The sequence below is a fragment of the Dreissena polymorpha genome, chromosome 5 (genome assembly GCF_020536995.1).
Source record: "Dreissena polymorpha isolate Duluth1 chromosome 5, UMN_Dpol_1.0, whole genome shotgun sequence".
NCBI classification, from domain to species: domain Eukaryota; kingdom Metazoa; phylum Mollusca; class Bivalvia; order Myida; family Dreissenidae; genus Dreissena; species Dreissena polymorpha.
In genome coordinates this window covers 8,124,621-8,142,671 of record NC_068359.1, presented here as the reverse complement: position 1 = coordinate 8,142,671, position 18,051 = coordinate 8,124,621, and the positions used below count along the sequence as shown (strand labels likewise).

Here is an 18,051-nt window from a genome sequence, read left to right as displayed (position 1 = left end):
CAGTATTGGTTTAAGGTATGGCGACTCAGTATGGGTTTAAGGTATGACGACTCAGTATGGGTTTAAGGTATGGCGACTCAGTATGGGTTTAAGGTATGGCGACTCAGTATGGGTTTAAGGTATGGCGACTCAGTATGGGTTTAAGGTATGGCGACTCAGTATGGGTTTAAGTAATGGCGACTCAGTATGGGTTTAAGGTATGGTGACTCAGTATGAGTTTAAGGTATGGCGACTCAAGATCGATTGATCACGCTTTCAATTAAAAATGTCTCGTTTTATTTTGGCAATGGTGGTAAACTATGCTAGCAATACCTCTGTATGTCTATTGCGCTATTTAATGTTGAGTATCCTGTCTTTCTAGATCATCAACGAACTTCAGACTCAATTCACACTTTGCAGAATGCCAACTTTAAAACCTTTAAATCAAAATTTCTACAAAATGTTGATAGAATTTCCTAAAACGTGTGTTGTTTTTGTATTATATAATCGGTTATGCCTTTGAGTGATTTAGGTCTGAATCGCAAAGTGTAAACAAAACGACAAAACATGTGCACGTTTGTTATAGTGTTCCGGGTAGACATAACCATATAATTAAGTCTGTGAAAACATCACAGCATGCCAACAACTGTTTAAACAGTTTTCTTAAAGAACTAACCCATTTAAAGCTTTTTTCCTTACTTTATAGCTGTCCTCACAACCAATAATCTCCCCTACCATGGCGGTGAGCCGTCCCACGCTCAAAGCGCCGGAGTGAAAATGTTCCAGTCAACGAAACGGGACAGCACCCTGACTTGTGAACTCAGCAGCGCAGCGACGGAACTTCCGGTTCTGTGGTTCAAGGACGGCATCCTTCTGGAAACAAAGGACAAGAGTTAGTGCTCTTGTTGTTTTTTGCTTAATGTTTTGTATTGTTGTGTTGACTTTTTCTAAACATTCAACTATCTTGTGTTTGTTCTGTTCTTTTTTTTGCTTTGAAAACATTGTCAGTATTCATTGTTGTTCCTTAAGAAAGAGACAAAAGAAAATCTAGCTTATTCGACCAATTGACTGGTTACTTATATGACTGATTGTCCGATGCTTATATGACTGATTGCCCGATGCCTTATATGACTGATTGACCGAAAACTTATATGACTGATTGGCTGATAACCTATATGACCGATTGACTGATGACTTATATGACCGATTGACCGATGACTTGTATGACTGACTGACCGATAACTTATATGACTGATTGACTGATGACCTATATGACCTATTGACTGATGACTTATATGACCGATTGACTGATGACTTGTATGACCGAGTGGCCGATGACTTATATGACCGAGTGATCGATGACTTATATGACCGAGTGATCGATGACTTATATGACCGAGTAACTGATGGCTTGTATGACCGATTGACTGATGACTTATATGACCGAGTGACCGATGTCTTACATGGCCGATTGACCGATGACCTATATGACCGATTGACTGATGACTTACTAGTATATGACAAATTGATTAATGGCATCTATGAACGATAGACTGATGGCTAAAATGACTGATTGACTGGTGACTTATATGACCGATTGATTTTGATATAGGGTAAACGCTTTCTGAAATGGACATAACAGAACGGTTAATAAGTCATCAATGAGTTATATTAATATATGTGCACTCCACATGTTATGTATTATCATTTATCAATTCCATGAACAGCGCAGACAATAGACACTTCATTCTGTCTGTTTATAAAAATCATGATCATTTTATATGTCAACATCTCTGACAAAGAAGTACGTTTTGTTTTAAAGTATACCAAAATGTCAATGCTAGTCCACCTATCTTACAGGGCAGACAAAAGACACATCTCTCGTGCTGAACGAGAATCTCGTATCCGCCATGTCTCGCGCACTGGGCCGCCATGCGAGACTTCCGGTATTGCAAGGAAGCTACTGGTGCGAGGTTTGGGACCGCATACACTTGCAGAGGGAGAGGTCAAGGTCATATGCCGTCAGGTTCTCAGGTGTGTACTTTTTTATACCAAAACAAGACAAGAGTGCGGAATGTGTTGGGTTGTGTGTTAAGTTGAAACCTCTTTAGTATACCCGATACATAATATAGGGGGTATACTGGAATGAAGCTGGGCGTCTGTCCGTCTGTTTGTCCGTATGTCCGTAGACCGAAGCAGATAACATAAGGAGTTTTCCTACGTTTTTTAGTATACAACTTTCAAATATAACGTATTTTTCAAAATGATATAACGTTTTACATTTTCGATTTTTGTTCATCCTACGTTGAAGATTCACTACTGTTTTCTTGAAATGAACATTTTTCATTTTAGACATTCTATTCAATTCATTCATTTATTTTTATTTGACATATGACAAACATAGTTGGACATATGTGTCACATTATTGCATAAGCTTAAATGTTTTGATATATTTTATTTAGATGTGATTTCTTACCACGGCTCGATGAAACTTCCGGCGTTTAGCGACGCCGACGCTCTGCTATTCAATATGGTGAACTTGGAGTCTCCGGTACTAGCAGCGGCGGAAATGGATATGAAAACCGTGTTCGGAGACACGCTGCCCCAGATTCAGGCCCGTATGCCGGAAGTTACGGGCGTTTTCACGTACATTGATCGAGTTACTTTAGGGTACGTTTTCGATTGCAGAATGAAAAGCCCATAACGCGGTATTTTGACGCTGAGCATATTTGTTTGACTGAAGACATGATTAAATTCTCGGTGCTTGAATTTGTGCGCAAGGTTTGATTTTCAAGTAGGAAGATACGGGAAGCGTTGTGGATGAAACGCTTACGCACTGCAGGGCCAAGGAATGCAATGTGAATGACTGCTGGATACCAGCTCAATCTTCCTTTTGCTCGAAATATTTAACGAAATTGTTGTAATGACTATATGAATCAACATATATTGAAGACAAATACGTCATTGTTTTCTGCATTGACTCGTCAGCTTTGTGCAGTGGCGATAGCACAGCCAATGTGGTTTAGATTTGGCGTTGTTATTTTCTCGTTGAACACTACCCAATACCCTGCGCCGCCACCCTAAACTATGGGCGGCGAGTGGGATTTATGGATGTCATTATGGGGACTAATATATTTATGTATAAAGCAATAGTACACTTTTCTGCAATTTATTTTATTAGATCCACTCAATAAACAAATAATAAACTTATGACGTGTTAACAAGATTTATTTTGTATAGCTCTATATGCCCGTGTAGACTATATCTTTACTATCTAATGGCAGTTTTTCTTCTATATGCTTTCACATATGCGGACTATTATCGCTTTTGATACGTCTTCTACTACGTTGCCCCTTTGTATTTTTACAGCACGCATGTTGTGGAGTACCACACCTACTTCACGCTCTCACGAGACTACACCGGCGCCGACGAGGCGGCGATGTACGAGCTTGTGAAGAGCGCCCTGCTCACTACGCTGAGCAACCGGGAGTACATGTCGCGACTTCCGGGCGGCACTCCGCCCCGGGCATTCAGCGAGATGCACCTTCATAGCACAGGTGAGCGCTTGTCGTCTGCGATAAAAGTGCGTCTGTACGGTCTTTTATACACTGGATTGTCACTTATTCCCTAACATTCGCAGATTAACCACACAATTGCAATTTGAAAGAACACTGAAAACTATGCAGTCGCCACACTACAAGGCCGGAATTATGTGTCTGTATACTATTGGTGACGTTCACAGACGCCCGCAAAATATTATTGATGTTAAAATCGCAATCGAACTAAATATTTTTTGCATTTTTTTGCATTTTTTTGTTAAGGTGAAAGAAAAAAAAAACAATTCAAAAGTTTTCTTCATGCGTCAACAATGACAAGAATATCTTATTTGAACTTGATAATTGTATTCGAGGTGTAGCATGTCGATACCAGAATGTCTGAATAATCGAATGCTGTGAAAATGCCCCAATGTTTCTTATTTCAGTTTCATGTCCAGCAACCAGTTTACAAACCAACAGGGACATATACGGTAACACAGTACCGAAACGGGAATTCAGTTTTCCTCGTGCTTCACTGGGAGAGTTCGTGCATAGCGTGGATAACTGTGGTAAGTTTTTATTCATATACAAAAGGTTTTATGGCATTGATTCAAACAAATGTTTGATATGCCGTTGTTAAGCGACTTTTTAACAAAAAAAAATGCGTTGTTTTAATGGACAATTTAACAACAAATTTGCAGTTTTTTATATAGCAATTTAACAACAATTTTATTGTTTATGGACAATTTAAAAAACAATTGTGCGTTTTTTGTATGGACAATTTAATACCAATTTGGGGTTGTTTATCGACACAACTCAACTATAATTGCATTGTCTATATAAGCAATATAACAGCAATTGGGGGGAAATTTACAATCAATATAACAATTTGAAGTTCTTATAGGTAGAATTAAATATTAAAGCCACACATAAGATCGACAAAAAGTTTTTCATTTACTGTGTTCCGTTCAGGGACATGATTTCTTGAAGCATTGTTTATTGAAAGTTTAACAACGATAAACAAGCAAACAACGTGTACCATTTGTGGTCACCGCTGTAGTAGATGCTTTTGTTTTTGAAATAGAGTAAGATATCTAAACAGCTAAACTGTATAGCCCTGATCAAATTTGGTTGAGGAAATATAATATGTAACTGAACATGTCTTAGACTGAATATAAATGTCGTTTTTTGTCAAGAATGGTTCTTAAACCAATTTGATCTAAGTGTATTTCATTATATTGCGTAAAAGTGCCCCCCCCCCCACACACACACTTATATTGCGTTTGATGATTTAATCCATGTTTTGATTGTTTGTTTTTCTGTTCCAATGGTGTGCATTTGATATAAATTGGCGGTATTTATCAATTAAAAATAATTTACGAAACACTGTTGTCATCAGTGAGTGATAAATACTGACATATATCGATAATAATAATCAATCGATAATAAAAAGTAAGGTTTTCTTTTAGCGAACAGCTAAATACTAATTAATTAAAATAGGCTTTTCTTTTTATGTGCATCGGTACATCAGTATATAGATTTGAGGATGAATGGGTCCGGGAAAAATATAAATTAACGAATATTATTCAAACCTACCACTTATTATACCGATGGTAATTCGTCATATAACATACTCTCATGTGAAAGTTGTTGGTGTCATTTTTATTACGCAATATCAATTATAGTTCCGATGTTTTGACATAAAAAAATGGGAAAACGGGGCTTGATGCATGTGCGTCCAGTGTAGTCCCAGATTAGCTTGATGCATGTGCGTCCAGTGTAGTCCCAGATTAGCTTGATGCATGTGCGTCCAGTGTAGTCCCAGATTAGCTTGATGCATGTGCGTCCAGTGTAGTCCCAGATTAGCTTGATGCATGTGCGTCCAGTGTAGTCCCAGATTAGCTTGATGCATGTGCGTCCAGTGTAGCCCCAGATTAGCTTGATGCATGTGCGTCCAGTGTAGTCCCAGATTAGCTTGATGCATGTGCGTCCAGTGTAGCCCCAGATTAGCTTGATGCATGTGCGTCCAGTGTAGTCCGACATTAGCTTGATGCATGTGCGTCCAGTGTAGTCCCAGATTAGCTTGATGCATGTGCGTCCAATGTAGTCCCAGATTAGCTTGATGCATGTGCGTCCAGTGTAGTCCCAGATTAGCTTGATGCATGTGCGTCCAGTGTAGTCCCAGATTAGCTTGATGCATGTGCGTCCAGTGTAGTCCCAGATTAGCTTGATGCATGTGCGTCCAGTGCAGTCCCAGATTAGCTTGATGCATGTGCGTCCAGTGTAGTCCCAGATTAGCTTGATGCATGTGCGTCCAGTGTAGTCCCAGATTAGCTTGATGCATGTGCGTCCAGTGTAGTCCCAGATTAGCTTGATGCATGTGCGTCCAGTGTAGTCCCAGATTAGCTTGATGCATGTGCGTCAAGTGTAGTCCCAGATACGGGGCTTGATGCATGTGCGTCCAGTGTAGTCCCAGATTAGCTTGATGCATGTGCGTCCAGTGTAGTCCCAGATTAGCTTGATGCATGTGCGTCCAGTGTAGTCCCAGATTAGCTTGATGCATGTGCGTCCAGTGTAGTCCCAGATTAGCTTGATGCATGTGCGTCCAGTGTAGTCCCAGATTAGCTTGATGCATGTGCGTCCAGTGTAGTCCCAGATTAAATTGCGCAGCCCTCACAGACTAATCAGGGACGACTCTTTCCGCTTGTATTGTATCTTTCGTTTAAAGGAAGTCTCATCTTAGCATAAATCCAGTCTAGGCGGAAAGTGTCGTCCCTGATAAGCCCGGGCATACTGAACAGGCTTCTCTTTTTGTAACATTGCTGGTACACAACGTTGAATGGTTAATAGTGATGCTGTCGCGAGTGTTTTTTTCCCTCGTAAAGCGTATGGTTTTTTGTTGTTGTTAATGTTGTTATTATGCACTTAATTAACGCTCCAGGCGCGAACATCGCGTTTCCGGTAGCCACAGCGCGTTGTCGCGGTGACTTCAACACGGGTGCCTACTGGGATGACGTCAAAGCCAATGACTGCGTACCGGTACCGGAAATAGACGATCTTAATGAGGCGATATGGGGCACTTCCGCCTACACTGACAAACTATCGGAAATGGCCAGGGTATGTGTTTATGTGAACATTGATGAATGAAATAAGATAAGTCTGCATATGTTGAACATAGTTTTTTTTTTCAATTTAAAGCAACAACAACCATATACAATTATAGTGTATAGGTGCACACCCTGAGTATACACCTAAGAAAATATAAATCTTTAATTTAATTTAGTCCTCTCTGTAAGAGTCCGAAACATGGTGAGCCGAACAAGAATAAGATACGCCGATTTCGAGTCTGTGTGAAAACACAAAGTGTTTGCGCGTTCCGTAAATTCAAACGACTATACGCCAATGTAACGAAAACGCGCCAAATATTGGACGGCTAACAGTCCAAAAGTAAATTCATGGTACATCGGTTTCGTTTGCAGACGTCATGGCAATGATTTAACCATATTATTCGTGGTGTCGGGTAAATAATTTGACTCGATCCCCCGCTCAAAAAAATCTTTTAGAGTGTATATGGGGCCAAACGTCCGTCTTAGCATCCCAAACTGCCACTCGATAAGATATACTACAAAAACTCGACATGTTTCATGAGTATGATTTCCCTTACTTTCAGACGATATTGGACGAAAACAACGCCGAATCGGTCATGACCGAGGTAGCCCAGATCACGAAAGTTGCGGTCAAGTTCACACCAACCGACATCAACAAGATAGCAGACGTTCTGGACCACGCAACCAAGCTCGAGAACCTGTCGCTAAAGGTGCGAATCACGCGCGATCTTCATTCACGTATTTACTTCATTTATGTTTTTTCTTCTATGATCACGAGTGAATTAAAATCTATATTTCTCTGATTCCAACAATTTCTCTTTTTATTTTATGCCTTTTTCACCGTTAATTTACATTGTAAAAGAGTTCAACTGACGAATTTGGCTGGAATAATGACGTCATTTCGTTAAAAAAATGACGTCAATTCTTAGAAAAACAGTGAAAATTATTGATATTTTTCACTGTTATTTTTCACCGTTTGAAACAGTGAATTATCAATATTATTTCACTGATATTTCTCTATAAACCACCGGAAAGCATAATATAAATATATATTTGTGGCTGTGCCACTCGTGAAAAAATTATTTTCTATGATCTCTCGTGAATTAAAATCGATATTCCACCGAATCCACCAAATATCCTCTATATATTACGTTTTAAAACACATAATATTACAATATACAACATATATTATTACAATGTACAGCACTTAATATTACAATTTACAATACATCATGTTAATATATACAACACATAATATTACGTAATACAGCATATACTATTACGGTATACAACACATAATATTACGATATACAATACATAATTTTACAATATACAACACATTATATTACAATATACAATACATAATATTACTATATACAACACATAATATTACAATATACAACACATAATATTACGATATACAACACATAATATTACAATATACAACACATAATATAACAATTTACAACACTTAATATTACAATTAACAACACATTATATTACAATTAACAACACTTAATATTACAATTTACAACACATTATATTACAATTTACAACACTTAATATTACAATTTACAACAATTTATATTACAATTTACAAAGATGAATCAGTGTTGATACCACATCCAAATAGTAATAATCTAAATTATAAAAAAGAATATAGTAATAAACATCGTTTTTTTGTATTATTTATATAAATGTCATTTTCTAAGTCATCACAAGAACATATCAATAGTTAACGTCATTGTTTACGTCGTTCTTTACGTCATCGTATACACCTTCCTTAACGTCATCGAATATGTCTAACATTGTGTCATCACTATTCCCGCAGGTGGGAGAGGCCGTATTGCGGACGGTTGACCGCCTGCTGGACACCGGAAACAGGGAGGTGACCGCCGCCAACGTGGAGACCAAGGCCGCTAACAGGTGAACGAGGCACTTCAACGCCCCTTTAAAATCTTGATCCCGCCTTTTAAAACATTAAGTTACAATACGTTGCAGTATTCGAGAAGCGTAAATTTTAAGCACATACATGTATTATTAACGTTACTTTTAATGCTCTAAGTAATGTCATAGGTATATTTTATAAAAATGTTCATAACCCGGTATTTCATGACCAAATTACTCATTATACGATGTGTATAATTTCAGCTGCGAAATAACTAAGAGCTTACTTAACCCATTTTTGCCTAGCGTCTAGAAAAAAGGCCTTGGCAAACAGCGTGGACCCAGATGAGACGCCGCATGATGCGGCGTCTCATCAGGGTCTGCGCTGTTTGCTGAAAGGAATTTCTGTTAGAAGTATTCTAAATATAGAAATAAATGTACTAAACACCCCTAATTTTGGAAATAAATTGATCCAATTTAGAAGGATGGGAGAGCCCACCCGGCATTAATGGGTTAAACTTGTGGTAAGAAATAAGACAGCACCTGTGATTTATTCGGGAAACTTATCGAATATAATTTCCACAGAACCAACCGGTGAGCACTCCTTCATCGTTTCCGTCGTAAGAGTTGCTTCTTTATTGTTTTTATTGTTGTTTTGTTGTTCTTGAAAGATGCACGTTTATCTGCACAGATGCTGTATAAAGTGTTTGCATCCTAACAGAATGGAGTGTTTGCAGTTATAAATCATTTTGACCGCCCGTGTTGTTGCTGCTGCTGTAACTGTTATTGATCGTGTTGTTTGACTCATTAGATCGCGTGAGTGCAGTCCTAATGTATTTTACAGAATAATCAAGAGTCTAGAACGTTTCGCAGAGAACGCAAAAATCGATGAAGGCGACAAAATCCGCCTCGTATCGGACAACCTCGTCGTAGAGATCTGGAACCTCAAGCCGGCGGCTAAGACGGTTATCGGTCTGGCCGCCGAGTCCATTGCCGACGCCGACGCCGGAACGCCATTCAAGACGGAGCACATCGCTACCGTGTACGACAAGTCGCATCTGTACGAGGCGAACGTCGACGCCGCCATTGAGCTTCCGGCGGAAGTGTTCCAAGCAGACGACAAAGGTGCCAATCTTACATATTATTTGTTCCAACACGATCAATAAAATATGACCTTATTCGTATTATTCAGGGTTTAAATTCGCAAACCGCACAGTTTTTTGTGTAAGTTTGTGACCGCAACCGTTTGGTCATTGATATTTTTGTGTGTTTATGTTTTTTTGAAATCACTTCTGAATATCGGCCATTGAAAGTCAAAGTACGTCTTGAAGGAATCTTTCAAACATTAAAACCAGGTTTCTGCAAGTCAATGGAACGAACCTAAACTAGATGTCGAATTCTTACATATACCCTTTTTGCAAATGCATCAAAAGTACCTAGATAACAAAATGACCGTTCTTGTTGCTGTGGTTTTAAGGCACGCGGCTAAGTAACCGACTCACAATGATGGTTTTCCGGAAGAGCCGGTTGTTTGAGGCGGCGACGGATGACGCTGGCCGGAAGTTGAATCCTACGGCTGCCCAGCTAACCAATATAAACAGCTACATTATTTCCGCCAGCATAGCCGGTCGCAGAATCGAAGGGCTGAAAGAAAAAGTGAAGACTATCTTTAAGCCAATAAAGGTACTTTAAATTTCAATAACCGACTCATTAAAATATCTCTCCCTTCTGGATGTTGGTAAAATTTAGTATGAATAAAACTCGTTGAACTTTTCTGTTTGGTGTATAAATATGTGCAATTAATAAAGATTAAATGAAGTATTTACTTGTGCAAACTTTAACGAAATCGCTTACCTAAATTAACCGTCACAATATGCGTGAGTTTTTAAGTTCCCTTTTGGGCGGGGAATATAAAATCTTGATATGCTTAAAAAATACATATGCAACTATGTCGGCTTCGAATTTATATAAAATATTTATCAATTTCAATACAACTGGGAAGATTCGACAGAACGATGGCGATATCGCGACACCCGTTCGTAATGTCGTAATATCGAGTTTACGTTATCATAATATCGCGTTATAATAATTGTGTTGTCGCGTTTTTCGGTAGCGATTATCAATCATTTCGCATTATCAGCATCGACATGTGCATTATCGCGTTTGCAACCAATCCGTACATAGGCGATGGATGGTCCTTGCTTGTATAGCTTAAATTTACCTACGTCATCTCACTCATTGACAGACGGACGCCGGGGAGCTGGCATGCGTCTGGTGGGATTTCAACCTAAACCAAATGAAGGGAGGCTGGTCCCAGGCTGGATGCAGCTACGACGGCAAAGTCAATGGGCGCGACGTCTGCCTGTGCGACCACCTCACAAATTTTGCAATACTCGTGGTAAGTTTTCGGGACTCTTACTAAGTTTAATGGCACCCTCTGCTTTCAGACGACAGGATTCTGACGTCATGTTCTGTGTAAAGAGAATCTTTTCGTGTTTTTAAATTCAATAAACTAATCCCGAATAATGACAGGTATATAATTTGCTATAAAGTTACAATATATCTTTTTGAAAGTCTTCACTGAATGTGTTCAACAGTTTTAATACGCGGTATTTGCCGCACAACAATCAGATATTCAGCTTAACGCATTGTTTACAACAATTTCACGCTCACCAACAGACATTAACAAGTCAGATCTTTAGCCTTACACATGTTTACACGTTTAACGACAGCATACTGATCCCCGAGCTTACACTTGGCACGTGTTCACATAGAGACTTTTTTCAGGACTTCTACGGTCAGAACAAGCCACTAGACCCCAGCCACGAGCTGTCCCTCAGCATCATCACGTTGCTGGGTTTGAGCCTGTCAATCCTCGGTCTGGCGCTCACCATCATCTCATATGTATTCTTCAGGTTGGTGTTAACCCATTTATGCCTAGTGGACTCTCCCATCCTTCTAAATTGGATCAATTTATTTCCAAAATTAGGGATGTCTAGTATATTTAATTCTATATCTAGAATATTTCGTACAGAAATTCCTTTAAACAAACAGCGCAGACCCTTATGAGACGCCGCATCATGTGGCGTCTCATCTGGGTCTACGCTGTTTGTCAAGGCCTTATTTTGAGACGCTAGGCATAAATGGGTTAAAAATTAGTGACGCCCGTATATTTCGATCGCTTCATTTGATTTACATGGAACGAATATAATAACATGTTTCCGTTTTTGCACAGTACATTGTATCCTAAGCGTAGTTCATATAGGAGAATAACTGCCACTCCCGAGCACGTCTTATTAAATATCCTACGACAAGTTTAAGTAACGATAATTTTAGGTATTTGTCGCTAAGTACTGCATGCGTGATTTATTATTTTCAGTTGTTTCTTTTTCATATAGTGTAAATCTCTCTATTATAAGAATGTATTAAACATATGTGGTGTTTAGTTAACTACTTTGTTTGTATTTTTCTCACGCACAAAATATCAGACAATGTTGTAAAAGATATATATTTTTACGCACATTATTGGTTATGTTTTGGAGAAAAAAATGTTCATTTAGTTACGTTTTAACATTTTACAGAAAACTTCGTCAAGGTCGCGCTCAGCAGACGCTCTTTAACCTTTCACTGTCACTTCTGCTCGCCATGTTGGTTTTCCTGATCGGTGTCAAGCAGACGCACAACAACGTGGTCTGCATAGTGGTCGCCATCTTGTTGCACTATTTGATAATCGTTTCCTTCATGTGGATGTTGATGGAGGCGATTTTGCAGTATCTGACCTTTGTGAAGATCCTGGGGACGTATATTACGAGGTTTACCCTAAAGACCGTCCTGCCAGCTTGGGGTAATAGCTTTGTTAAAGACACTATTGATGCGCGTTAGTTTAAGTTTGGTAATGAATTCTGTGTTATAAGACTTTTTGAAGTTCGGTAGTCATGTCAACCTTAGATGCAACAAAATAAAACAAGAGCATTGAATTAAAACAAGAGCATTGAATTAGAATTTTGTCACGAAATCACATGCGCTTCACGACTGAAACAAACCCGACGACTTTTACTAGTATGTAATGTATATACAGTAAGCATTTCGTGCATTTTATTTTGGTATTTCATTTTTTTCGTCATTACCGTTGCGTATGCAGATCTACCTGCAATTATGATGAAAACTTGTACTGAAATTAACATCCGTTACTGATTGTATTAATCTGTTTGCAGGGCTGCCTATGATACCTGTAATCGCAGTGCTCTCCGTGGACCCAGGGTTGTACAGAGGAGGACCAAAATAGTAAGTTACCATGTACCGAACTTGTTTACAAGCAATATTAGCTAGTGGAGACCAACTGCGAATTTACTTGCACATGTTTTATACTAAATGTCCACAAAGCAGCTCTGTTAATTGACAAAGATTTAAGTTTGTATTTTTCAAGTGCGCTCAAGATATGTCATACATTTGTTCAAGTTTTCAACATAAGTGTATTTAAAAAAACGACAATGAATATGAAATAAATTATATATACAATGCAATACAAATTTAGTAACAATTAATTAAAGTGAATAGCTTATGTGCTGAATATGGGGTCTACTATAGAATCAACTTTTCTAACTTTACTTTGTTTCCAAATCAAATCAAGTGATTGAAACAAATAGTCGTCACAATATTGTTATCTCCCATTATTGCTTTTTTTTTTATTTCAGCTGTTGGATGGACCTGCCTGCATTTTTCTACGCGTTCGCCATTCCAGTGAGTGTCATTATCCTAACGAATGTAATCATCTTCATCGTCACCGTCATCAGCATCTTCCGTCGAGGAAAGGGGTTGCGTAGCAACCAGAAGAAGCACAAGATGGCGATGACAAATCTTCAGGCGGCAATTACCAGCTTCATACTTTTGGGTATGTAAGAGAAAACATTGGGATATCACCATAACATTTACTGTTTATTCCAACCTTTGTTATTGTCCTTGCATGTGTTATTGAGATACAATACCGAATTGCCTTTACATTGAAACAAAATAATTAGTACCGCACATTTCTATCAATCTTGCATATAACACGGTTTTACATTTCCAAGTTCATTCATTGGAATATAACCGAGCCCCCCCCCCCCCCTTCATATTCTAGTATTACATACAACCGAATTACCCCTGTTGCATTTTGATTAAAACACCGAAAAAACACTATTGTGCAGGTCTGACGTGGCTCTTTGGCTACCTGGCGATTGCGGACGCTCGTCTGATATTCCAGTACGTGTTCACGATCCTGAACTCGCTCCAAGGCTTCTTCATCTTCGTTCTCTTCGTCCTGCGAAAGAAGAAGGTCCGGGAACAGTGGTACTTCATCTGCTGCAAGGGGATCGAGAAGGACCGCGTGTCCCGCTCTCTGTCGTCGACCAACTCTAACAGTACTTACAGGTAGGGCAGATCTTAGGTTCTAGAGTTCTGATTCTAGCCCGGCCGGCCAGAATCACTTGTTTCGGAATTTCATAGGTAGGAATTAGCGGGTACCTAGATTTTCTGTGCAAATCTATTGTTCGTGTATGCATGCGTATAAAAAAAAAACAAGTGTGGTCAGCAATTCCTATTAAACATTATAAATATTTGTTTCCAGCTCTGCACTGGTAATGAAATTATTGCTTCGACTTTGCTCTTATCATTTATTAAAGTATGATAAATATATAGTCAGATACGTCTACGTCTACATCTACGTCTCTGATGTTGTAGATACACACGAAATTGCTATCATCGTATATTACAACATCGATAAAAATCGTTGGAGGTTAGCAGTACTTATTTGTTGAAATTTGTATTATTTTATGTTATCTATTTATAGTAACGGAAGTGCCCGCAAAGATAAAGATGGCCGTGACCGGGATAGGTCCGACAGTACTAAAACAGTCCAATCGACGTTTTCAAACGGCTCGGGTAGTTTTACGAACTTTGGCTACGACAACACTTATGATTATCCCTTCAACCGAATTGATCGCCGACTGTTCAACAGAAAATTTTAACATCTGTATTACTTTTGTTTGATCCAATCTGCAAACGCAGTAGTTCAGCGATTAAAAACTGTAAGAGTTTACTCCCTTGTCACCGTGTAATTTATGTAGCAGGGGAGATCACTAATATGAGTTTGTGAAAGTGACTAATTGTTGTTTAGTATTCCGGGTACATGCACATTAGGCAAAAAAATGATCGGTGCACACAATTATAGGTGATGAATGTAAAAGGTCGCTATTTAGTAAGTTAGATAAACAAACTCAGATTATTACATCAATATTTATGTAGACCTAAAAAAAACGCATCCTACTAGATAATTCTTTTGCTTACTAAGTAGATGGCTACTGTAGATTGATTATTACGAGTACAGGAAAAATACGGAGAATAAACATGTTATGTGTAGAATGCTACGGTACGGGTGAAAAAAAAAGATATGTGTCAAACCTTCTTGTTTTGTATTAAAAATATATGTATCATTAATATATAGTCCGTGTAACTAATAGACACAGTTTATAAATATATAAGTTTTATTTAAATTAAGTAACTCTCGAACGCAAGCAACTGACTGTGAATAATTCCGCGTAACGTGTTGAACACTTATACATTTAGTCTTATTTTTTGGCTTCTTGTTACCGGTTTGATATTGTATCGAGGATGGCCTGTATACAGCAATGTAATTGTATGTGTTATTATATTGTTATTATGAAATGTGATTGTACTGTCTTCGTGGCTTATATGTCTCATTCGTTGGTATATGTGATATTTCGATAGTTATCGTCATTCTGTGCTATGTATATAGATATTCTTTGAGTTTTCAATTACGACTACCATTTTCGTTAATTTGGTATTTCAATTTAATGGTCTAAGTTGTTATATTTATATATGATTATTATTTAATTATTTAAGCATTTTACCTTGTTTGTTTTAATTATGAATTTTATAGCATACAATTATAATAAATAATATATAATTAATACAAATGGTTTCCTTTCAATGCAAACACCAGCTAGCATTAACAGCTAAATTTATTTTTCAATAACATTGTGATGAGCTTTTTTTCAAGTTCGCTTTCTGGAAACTATTTGCTTTTATTCTGAATATTATGAAACAGTTTTGAGTGATACTTGTTTTTTATTGTATGTATTGTAGTGACCTTGTCTCTCTTATTTAAGAAGTAGTGCATACATTTTAGGTGCTGCGTTTTTACTAACTCATCTCATATAGAATAGTTCTAACCTTATCTAGTCACATGTTTTATATTGTATAGTAAACTTGAGGTAAGAGGCAAATACAATACCGTGCATACATCGGTCCAGTAACCATTTTGTTCAGTTACATGTCATACTGGCCTTAACATTATATTCCTTATATATTTAAACTTTGTTAACACGAAAATGGATCCGTTCCGTTTAAAAACATGGCCGCTTTGAAACTGTGCTTTTGTGATATTTAAGTTGTATCCGAAAATGGTTCCGGTCCATTGAAAACCCTGTCTGTTGTGGGCGTGGCAGTTTTCTAATATTTCTATAGTGAATCCTTGTGAACACTCAAGAAAGGATTTTTAAGTCGATTTAAACATGTTCAGAAAAAATAGTTCGATGATATCTTAGACGAGTTCAATAATGGGTTCGATGCTATGTTAAACAGGGATGCCGGGATGGGGTCGTCTTTCCTAATATGGCTTTATAATTAAACAGTGTTTATACTTAAGAAGTTGCATTTTTCTCAAATCTTAAAAAATTGTCTCAGGAAATACTTTATATATCTTGGACGAGTTTGAAAATGGTTCCGGTCCGTTGAAAAACATGGCAGCCAGAAGGAGTACTTGTCTATAGGGAAACCTTGTGAACGTAACTTGTAAAGATCAGTTTATTTTCTTGGGGTCCATGGTAAGCACCCTACGGCCTCAGGCGCGTTTGTTTAATATACTTATGGACTAAGATGCAGTATACTAACTATGGAACATTTGCGTGGTTTTAAGCAAAGCTACTTTTGACGCTATTAAAAGAAATATTAATGGTGGTGAAGATAATGTTGATATCCGGTTTTAATCCTAATCTTATTTGTGTCTCATATTTGGTAAATTGTCTTTAATTTTTAATTCTTGGATATTATTGTGTGCTGATTTTTTTTAATCACATGGATGTATTATGTTAGGTAATTCTGTATATTAATAATATGTTTGTCAGGTTTTTATCGGTTTGAAATTGCCTATCAGAAGAAATAAGCTGATTTATTGGTTTAGGAATTAAATGTTTTATGCATTGTTGGCGTAGAAAATACGTGCTTTTGAAAACCTCAATCGTTAACATTCTTATAATTAAGTTTAACATTTGAATTGTCAAACTTTGTGTCAAAAAAACATATATACAATTGAAAAGATAATCGATCTGGATGATTACAGAAACGTATGAAGTGGTAAACTATAGTGTAAATATTTATTATTATGTAGATTGTTGTTTGATTTGTTATTGTATTATTGTATTATTTGGAACAAACATTGGAATAAAAAGCACCTGTACAGAAAAATGTGTGTCTGTTGTTATATTTAAGTAAACATGAGCTCTTCGTCTTTATTACAGCTTTTAAAAGTTTGATAACATGTCTTTAAAGACAAGTCCCTTGAGCAAGTTTTTACTGGATGGCTTACCACATTCATGGCACAGGTGGTTAGCGTGTGGCTATAATAATTATTAGTGAAAACATCATTTTGAATGATTAATAATCAAATTATAACGAAAAATCAACTTTTCTGGAAAAAAAATCTCTTTCAAATATATATAACAATGTATTCAACTTAAAATCACCCGAAAACGGGGTGCATCGCTTTGAACAGCCATAACTTCATCAATTGTTCAGCAATTTTCACGAACACTGCCTTTTTGGAAATGTACATATCTTGAAAGATTTTTACAAATGCTGGGTCAAATTTTAAGAAACAACACGATACACAACTCGCGTGACCTACTCGTTGTCGATCGGACCCGATCAAAGAATGAATTCTTCACGGAGTAAAGGGCATTTCCCTGCAAAGTTCACGGACCCCGGTACCATAATTCAATAAAACGTACGATCTAACCGTTCTTGCCGTTACATTATGCATCAAAACTAAATGCCCAGTGTCGTTTAAAACCATTGTTTACATACATTTCAACTGGCTAACATTTTAAACACACGAGTGATTTCATTGGTCCATTGCGAAGGTGTGTCTTTACACCTGAAGATTTCATTCATTAATCGGGTCCGATTGACAACGAGTAGGTCACGCGAGTTGTGTATCGTGTTATTTCTATGTGATTCAGGGGGTGTAATCACGTGATAGTCAATATGGCGACGTCTATGTCGAGACAAGTATTTTTTCGCCGTTTCATACCCTTTATTACTTTTTTTATTTCCTCTCACTTTCCATTCATATCAACAAAAAGTGATACGCGTGTATTACGTATTAATAATCTCTCTATATCTCGACTTTACTAGCTGCGAAATATCTTAGCGTGATCACAAAATTACAGCTCTTGCTAAGAGATTTCGAAGCGAGTAAAGTCCAG

At 37.6% G+C, this 18,051-nt stretch overlaps 1 protein-coding gene across 1 annotated transcript; it reads left to right on the top strand.

The window, feature by feature from the left end:
* The first annotated feature begins 1,846 nt into the window (after positions 1–1,846).
* On the top strand, positions 1,847–17,013 carry LOC127832593 (adhesion G-protein coupled receptor G6-like). Its single transcript, XM_052358113.1, has 16 exons — positions 1,847–2,013; positions 2,442–2,649; positions 3,349–3,536; positions 3,962–4,084; positions 6,457–6,632; positions 7,186–7,332; positions 8,454–8,548; positions 9,354–9,634; positions 9,987–10,192; positions 10,755–10,907; positions 11,297–11,424; positions 12,091–12,353; positions 12,724–12,793; positions 13,204–13,400; positions 13,696–13,918; positions 14,337–17,013. The coding sequence occupies exons 1-16, from the start codon at positions 1,890–1,892 to the stop codon at positions 14,512–14,514; spliced, it is 2,760 nt and encodes a 919-aa protein (XP_052214073.1). The 5' UTR covers positions 1,847–1,889; the 3' UTR covers positions 14,515–17,013.
* Positions 17,014–18,051: the final 1,038 nt, after the last annotated feature.

Excerpts from the sequence above, each read along its gene's own strand:
- LOC127832593 (XM_052358113.1), top strand. The coding sequence starts at position 1,890 with ATGTCTCGCGCACTGGGCCGCCATGCGAGACTTCCGGTATTGCAAGGA. Across the intron at positions 11,425-12,090 it reads ATCTCATATGTATTCTTCAG|AAAACTTCGTCAAGGTCGCG; the intron begins GTTGGTGTTAAC and ends AACATTTTACAG. Across the intron at positions 12,354-12,723 it reads GACCGTCCTGCCAGCTTGGG|GGCTGCCTATGATACCTGTA; the intron begins GTAATAGCTTTG and ends ATCTGTTTGCAG.